Source organism: Lagopus leucura, unplaced genomic scaffold, assembly GCF_019238085.1.
Source record: "Lagopus leucura isolate 7727_CA_CO unplaced genomic scaffold, USGS_WTPT01 136-24_obj-0_obj, whole genome shotgun sequence".
Classification (NCBI taxonomy): Eukaryota; Metazoa; Chordata; class Aves; order Galliformes; family Phasianidae; genus Lagopus; species Lagopus leucura.
Genome location: NW_024966232.1, coordinates 46570 through 54882, shown reverse-complemented (window position 1 = coordinate 54882; position 8313 = coordinate 46570). Strand labels below are relative to the sequence as shown.

Genomic DNA, 8313 nt, shown 5'->3' with positions numbered 1-8313 from the left:
AGATGGAGGCCAGCATTCTTGCTGCAGGCTACAGTTGGTTTCAGTTTTCAAAACTTTTTTTCCTTGCAGCTGTTAATGCCCAAACCTTTCTCAGTAGAGCAAGCAATGTGAAACAAAACAACACTTCTGAGACTGCAGCTCAGTCACATCCCAGGGCTGCAGGCAGAGGCAGTTCTGTCCTCAGAGGGTGTGAACTCAGGCGGCAGAACTCAAGGCAGGGAGGTCTGACACACATGGAATGTGATGACTTTCTGTAGTTCCACATGCAGCCTGCATGCCCTCAATTCTTCCTCACATCTTTGCAAAAGATAGTTCAGTTCTATTTACTTGCAGTTCATTTGCAGTTCATTACAGTTCTGAATTACAAAATTATTCTTCTTAATACTGCCAGGAAAATTAGCAATATCCAAAACCTCAGATTAAAAATTAAATATGGGTATACTATCATTTCCCTTTGATAAATATTCACGTGTAATATGTATTACTGCAATAATGTATTACCTTTTTCAGAAAGGAAAAGTTACAAGTGCTTTAGGCAGATTTATGTGTGCAAATAGGCATTATTTCTGATGGTGGTGGATATGATGGAATAGTGACATATTTCACAAATCACCATTTCTTTCCTTTGTTTTTGTTTTCCTTTTCTTGCTTGAAGACTAACAGGCAAATTTGTAAGTAACACGAACAAGTGGGATGCAGAGCAGCACATGTAACTGCAATCGTCTGCAGGTCCTCATCCAATAATGTTTCTGTATTCTTATTCAGTAAGGACTCTTCAACTTTACAAACGCTTTCTAAAGAAAGCATAAAAGAAATCAGTACTGTAAATTTTGCATTTATTTTCCTCTGCAAACACACTTTTAGTCACTATTTGAGTATGAATAGTTTTTCCTAATGCCATAATACAACGCAGTTAGGTCAATGCTGTTAATGAAACTGGTGATTCAAAGTATTTTTGTATTTTCTCTCAGATACTCAATTTTGCTCTTCAAGAATAAGTTTAGTATTTGTCATGTTTTGGAAGTACAAAGATTCAGACAAAACTGCAGAGAGAGACCTCACAGAGGATACAGTTTGACGCTATTTAAGAGTTTAATTTCTCATATGCTTGTTGTATTATTTCTGGCTCCTGGCACTTCTCTGTAATAACCAAACATTATCTTTTTGGACTGTTTGGTTGTGGGCTTTTCAACATTCCAGTACAGAGCAAAGCACATTTGGTGGCATGACATTTTGGGAAGCCTGCCTCAACTCTCCTGGTGTAACTCAGGATGTGTTCTTTCTGTCTCCTACAGAACTGCATTTCCCTGACCCAGCAACTTTTGTAGCATTCCTCTGAGTCCTTGTAGCTGATAAGATTATGGGAAGGGTTTGTGGTGGCTGTTCAGCACATATCCATCAATAGGAAACTTCAGCTGGCACCTTGCAGTTCCTTTGCTTTGGCTTCTGAATCCCTCCTCCAACAAAACAACTCCTAAGTTATCAATTTCACATATTTCAGTATCTTCCTATTAACTGTTGAACAATCTGTTTGGCTTCTGAGTATCCCTCTTCTCACTCTGGGGAAATGCTTTTGCTATAGGTAACATCTGAGCCAAGTTCCATGCATTTAGGTTTGTTGTACGCCCGTTTTGCTCAGAAGCACATCACTTCTGTTGATGGCACTGTTGTTGAAGAATTTCACTTTGAATCAGAATGCCTAACAGTGAACAGTTGCAAGCAGCTTAAAAATGCCATGGAGACCATTGTAAAGAGTGTGCTTAGAAGCCTCAGCCAAAACTATTCTTGTGAATCTGAATGCTTCCCTGTTGCTGAGCAATGCTAATTAAGCTTTCAGTGCTGAATTGAACCTGCAGATAGGAAACACACTATTTAGCACGTAGCTTCAGTGAAAACCAGCTGATTCTTCTGACCATCTTCTCTCAGCAAGCAGAAGGAGCCTTTTAGTATTCTTCTTTCCCCACTGGTTCTCATTTTTTTTTTGCCCCAGAAATAGAGAATCAAATGAGATGAGGTATGCTCATGTCATGATGTATTAATTCTCTTGACTTTCCCAAGAAAGTAATTCTGTGGCAGGGCAGTAGTTTGTGGGACTGCCTATTTAATTTCCAGTAAACAATGAGAAATGTTTGCAGATTTAGCTCTTTCCTCTTAGGACCCCAACATATTATGGCAGCACCAGACAACACCGGCTTTTGTAAATGATGTACAAACACATGGGTGCACTTTTTGAACAGCAAGAGGTCAAACAAGATATTACAAGTGATATCCCATGGTACAAAACTAAGCTGACTGCTTCCTCAGTAGACGAATTGGCCAACATGGATCCACGAATTGTTCCTACCATTATGAAGACACAGAGGACGACGTCTCAGCTTGCTCTCCACACTGTCATTCATTCACCCTGGCTGGCAGGAGGTTTTCCAGCAGTCTGAGCCTTGTTTGGGTCTGTGTGCCTTCTGTCAGCTTAGGCTCTTCCATAGCCATCAAGATCTCTAAATATCTCTTCAGTTCCTCATTGGACACAGATTCAACTAATCTGGAATATGGTGGTGCTGTGGAAGAGAATGGTCCTGCAAAGGAGACTGTTCTGTTAACAGGAAGCTACGGAAGTATCCTGCAAGTATCATTTATTAGGTACCAAATGTTCTGTTGTCATTTTACCAGAAACTTAGGAATTCTGGTTTCCTTTTCACTGCTTTCTCAGATTGACAGTGTGTCTCCCTACCTGCCAAACAGGATGCCAGTCTGTCAGAATTGTTTTCTGTTTGTTTACTACATAAAGACCACTGATGTAATACCCATTTCTGCATCTTTGATGATCCAGAGCAAAAGAAAGCATATGAGTCTCCTGGGAACATCAACAGAGCTGTCTGAATGAAAGGGGCATTTACTGCCTTTTGCCTCTCTTACAAGCTGATTGGTATGAGAAAACTTGTTTGAGATGTCACGTTGACCTGTGAGAAAGCAATTCTCTTCTGGATAATTTTGGCAGAACAACCTGACCTTCAATAAACAATGACTAAAATGGGCCCTTTAATTTCTTGTTGTCCCTTACAGTATGCATTCTGAGGCTGAGTCATAAGATGGAGTGATGGAGTCCAGAGACTCGCTTCTGAAAATTGCTCTCATAATATCAGTAGCAGCACTTATGAAATCTCCAGGTTGCTTGAACTTGCTTAAGGATGGTGTTCGTGACAGTAGAAATCTGGAGCTGTTTAAAAGCTGACCCTATGATAATGTCCAGGGCTGAGATTAGGTTTGAACACGGCTCAAGGAACTGACAGAAATCCAGGGTCAAAGAGTAAAACGCTGCTTTCTGCTGCCAGGAATTTACAGCGAGCTGCAGTGACAAAGACTTGTGGAGATGATATACAGCAGATCATCTGAGATCATCGATCGTAAGGGAAAGGGACAGGGAGGAGGAAAACAGTGTGATCTCTGTTCAGAGGTTGCTAAATCTTTTGAAAAGTACATGCAATGGGCAGCCAGTACAACTCACCAATTTCGGCTCACCAATGCTTGCTGAAAAGCAGTTCAAGCAGAAGACTTGCAAGTGAAAGACTGATCCTTTAAAGCAAAGCTTTCTCAGAGACAGCTGGTGATCCTGCACGGAACTGTATGTTTTTCCCAGTGGGGCTTTTATTTAAAATATTCACCTGTAAAGTCAGAGGAAACAAAGGGTTTTGTTGCTAGATGTTTGATTCCTAAACTGCCTTTCCTTTTATAGCAGTTATGTGGAAACTGTGTGCAGGAACTTGGCAGAGGAAAAACCCTTCAGCTCCCAGCTGAACTGGAAGTGGGGAGGGCAGAAGGCAAGTCAGTAAGGGTGAGTAGAGTTGCCACACTCTCATTTTAAATACCAGCAAACAACAACAACAACAACAACAAAAGATCTACAAAGTTTTAAAACAAACAAAAAATCCACAGTGAACAGAAGAATTTGACTATGTTGTTGGAAATACTTCTAATTTCCTTTCTTTGAGTAAGACCGATGACAAATACAAAGAATCTGTGTTGAGGCTACAAACATCTAAGTCTGCAGAAGTTGATGTCTGCATCTTACATCTGCTTAAAGTTGGAATCTACACAGTTCCACCTAGGGAAAAAAGAAGGTTTAGGTGTACACTAATGCTTATCTTTTTATCTATGTGGGGACTCTGTTGCTTCCGCAACCATACCTGAAAATCTGGAATCATCAGTCTGTAAAGAAGCCCTCATCTGCAGCGGTGCAGCCCCTCAAGTTTGAGTTGTTGTGAGTTCCTCTCTCAGAGTTGTTGATATTTAATCCCAATTGCTTGACTCACTGTGATGCAGAACATCTTCCCTTTATTTGTGCTGTCATCAGAAAAATCTGGGAAGAAAACTCTCCAACTCCATTGTGATGTTAGTGGTGGCATTCCTTTATTCTTGCAATCCATACTGGGCGACTTGACAAATCAAGCACATGCTCCCAGATTTCTGGTTCTGCATTTAAATAGTTGAGACATACACATGCAATACACTGACACACATACTCACTCTTGTCAAAGAACTCACTGATGTATTTTAATGTCCCTCTGAGCATGACTGGTCATGTCTATAGTGGTCATACCACCCACCTGCCTCCTCCCCTTTATTTCTCCTTCACTTTCATCACAGTGTCCCTTTCACCAAACTTTTTGCTGCTTCTACCCAGTGTGACTTGTTATGCCATAATGAGCAACAATTCATATGAAACCCAAGAGCAAGTACCTGCGCCTGGTGGATGAAAAGACAAAAGCAGCCAATTGTGACTTCAGTGCTTCAACGAAGTGGAGATTGTTTAGAAAAACAAGACTGTTCACACACCAAGAAAAGCTGAGCTGGAAAAATTTAGAACTATCACATATTAATTCCTTTTTGCTAAACTAATATAATATATATAAGACAACTGCAATAATATAATCCTTATGGGGAGAAAGCCCTTAGTGTGGGTTTGATGCAGGTTCACACTGGACTCCTCACAGCTCAGAAAACAACACATCCTGGGACATGCACTGTTCCCAGCAGTGACTGACTCTGTGCACACAGTTCTGTCAGAGCAAATGAGGAAACAACTGCAGAAGAGACTAAAGAGGATTTAAGAGAATACTCTGCATTACAGTGTGCAGAAGCTCTGGCTCCAAACTATCTTAGCTGACTAGTAGCAACTCAAACCCTGATGTCACAGCTATGCTGCAGAGCCCTACAGATACTTACATACTTACTTCTGGCTGAGTCAAACTTCCCTGCAGATACTGCTGTCAAAACGTTCTTTGCTCACAAACAAAACATCGTTACATGACAGAGTTACATAGGGCAAACGTGTGCTCAATTGTAGCACTGCAGTGTGGCCTCTCATGCACAAGCAAATGCAGGTGCTAAGTACCTCACACAGTAAAAACAACTGTAGTTCACTGTTGTAGATAGTTGTTAACGATTTTCCCAAATGCTCTGTATTTGTAGTGCTATTAAAAAATTACTATTTTTGTTAAGACAACATTTAGGTGAGGGTTTGGGGGTTTGCTATGGTCTTATATTTCTGTGCTCACATGCCCCTAACTTCTCAGTCATGACCTCTTGTATAGCAGGCAGGAAATTCTGAGAGATTGCAGAGACCTCTGACTCAGAAACATAGGAGGTTTGATCTCATGCAAATATAGTTTCAATATGGTAAGTGGGGAAAGCAAAAAACCTTTTCTTTGTCTGCAGCACTTTCAAAATGGCATAATCTAGACAATAGGAGGAGCAAGACCACAGTGATTTTAGTGCTATATTACCAGGTTTTCCCACAAAGAATATCTTAATAAAGACCTTCAGAAAGTACCCTCTAGACAACATGTTCTTTGCTGTGTATTCAGTGTAGAGGAATGTGTATGAGTATGAACTGAGCTCCACTGACTTAATTATATGAAATTCCTGTTTTTCCTCTGAAATGTGATATTGAGTGAGCCTCCTCAACAGACTCAACAGATGGTAGCTGCCAACAAAATAAATGAGTTTCCTTGGTTTGTTACCTTCATAGACAACAACAACAACAACAACAACAAAGTGATAAAGGGCAAATATCTGATCCCTGGCTGCAGGAGGCTCTTTTCAGGCAACACAGTACCCTGTTGAGATAGAGTGAGCTTGCAGTGATCCCACACTTTAAAAATTCACTTAAAAAATGTCACTTGTAAGGATTCTGTTGCCTCCTCAACTCAGCCCATCTCAGAAAGCATAGCACATCTTAATATGATCTATGATTTTACTTTTCTCTAGGAGGAGGAAGTGCATATCTAAAGAACAGTAGGATTTCTTGGGGTGTGGTGTTTGGCCACCAGCTATTAGAGAGAAGGAGACACAGCAACAGGGCATCATCATGGCTACAGAAAGAACAGCTTTTGGGACCGCTGGCTTCACAAAATAGGAGGAGGGGCATTGGTCTGGTTCCTAAGCAGAAAGAAAAAGAAAAAAAGACAAATAAGGAACAGCATGCTGCTTGGCCCTCTTACAATCCTGAAAAAAGTTCTTTCTCCACCTTTGCTGATAAGCACCCTCTGAGCAATTTCAACTGCACTTGAATTGGATTTTTCACACTATTTCATGTAAAGAAATCTTGATTCCAGAAATTAAGAGGGTTTGACTTTGGAGTTAAATAATCAAAATGTACCTTTTTAGTATGAATGGAAGAGTGACCATTTCCATTTCAATTAGGCATGGGGAAAGCGTAGAGTTTTTCAGAAGCGAACTTGATAGGGCTGGATCAGAAGTGCCAGGACAGCTCTCTGCTTCAAGTGTGAGAAGAAAGAAATGTGTGGATCATGGGAGTGGGGAAGGAGATACCATCTGACCTTGCCCTTTCTCTTCCACTGCAGCTCACCACCATGAGGAATCCTAGCAAATCAGTGTAGATACATTTCAAATCTAAATTTCAAGTCAGCAAGGTCCTGTGGCTTGTAAGTGCTAGAGACTGTTTCTGACAGATGAACAAGTGCAGGAAATTCCAAGAGTCTAAGTCTAAGACAGTCTGAACCTTTGTCAAAAGCTTGCTGTTGGACAACTTCAACAGATGGATAAATCCAAGAAATCTTTGGTTTGAAGACTTGAAGGCCAGAGGCAACCAGAGATAAGCAGCCTCCAGAGACAAGAAGATGGCTGATGAGCAGCCTTTTGTGGGCATATCTTGAAGGAGATAAACATCCAGAGAACCAGCATGGCCACAGGTGCTGCATGTGACTCTAACCTAAGTCCATGCTGGGAGCTGCTGTCACTGTGACCAGAGAACATCAGTATTCCTATGAATGCTTTAATGGCTCCTGCTAGTAAACCTGGCTGCCAAAGCACTGTTAGGCCAAGTACACAGTATCACAAAGCACAACACTTTCTCACCTGATTGTACCCATAAAGCACAGAAAAAGACAAACCATGTCTTCCTCCTGAAAATATGTTAACAGCCAGTCAAGGCAAGACACAGAATATCTAATCAATTCATTAATTCTCAAACAACACTTAAAAGCAGAGCACTCACCCACAGCAAGCAAAGAATCTTTGTGGTCTCCGGACATCTCAGGATATCTACAGCCTCATTAGCTATCTACTGCATTTGGAGACTTGGAAAAACTGATCCCTACAGGGGGATACAAGGGAGGACAGCACTCATAGAGCTTGCTCACACCTAACAGGAGATGCCAGCATATGCCACTCTCCTAAAAACAACACATCCCAGCTGAGGGTACCCACTCACTGCCACACTGCTGAGTTAAAACCGTGCTCGCACACAGCAGCACCATCACATGCTGCACAAACAGCCACGCTAATGGCCAGCCTGCTCACGGAAGAGGGCAAGTCACCTTGGGTTTCTCTCGGGAGGTGCACTCCCCACTGGATCCGTACACCATGTCATTAAATACATACGTGTATATTAAGAAAAAAAAAAAGTTTTACCTTCGACTTGGATTCTGCTTTTGGGGTCCCATCAGTCTTACTGTTCATTTTAGTTGCAGGAGTTAATTTGACATCCGCAAGACCCATCATTTCAGGACTTGCTGCCATCCCTAGGAAGTTACAAGAATTCATGACACTGCTTTCCAATCCAGACCCATGAAGTCACCCAACGCCCAGCACTCGGCACTGGGACACACCGCTTACCTGCTGAGTTGTTAGCCATATTTCCACCCATGGGATAAGGTGGGCCCTGGGGGTTGATCATGCCAGCCATGCTGTTAAGTCCCTGTCCGTAAGGAGGTCCAGTACCCATCATTCCTCCTTGGTTCATGTTGGGATAACCAGGAGGCCTGGAAAAGACGAGGAAGAAACAGACATTTACTC

At 41.7% G+C, this 8313-nt stretch overlaps 1 protein-coding gene across 1 annotated transcript in view; it reads right to left on the bottom strand.

Annotated features, from left to right (window-relative positions):
• Positions 1-1073: 1073 nt before the first annotated feature.
• Positions 1074-8313, bottom strand: part of LOC122192474 (AT-rich interactive domain-containing protein 1A-like) — a 48837-nt gene continuing 41597 nt past the window's right edge. Inside the window, exons 8-11 of the mRNA XM_042893020.1 lie at positions 8134-8279; positions 7930-8039; positions 4182-4467; positions 1074-3659 (exon numbers count right to left, since the gene is read on the bottom strand). Coding sequence (XP_042748954.1) covers positions 4405-4467; positions 7930-8039; positions 8134-8279 — 319 coding nt within the window. The 3' untranslated portion in view covers positions 1074-3659; positions 4182-4404. The remainder of the gene's footprint in view (positions 3660-4181; positions 4468-7929; positions 8040-8133; positions 8280-8313) is intronic.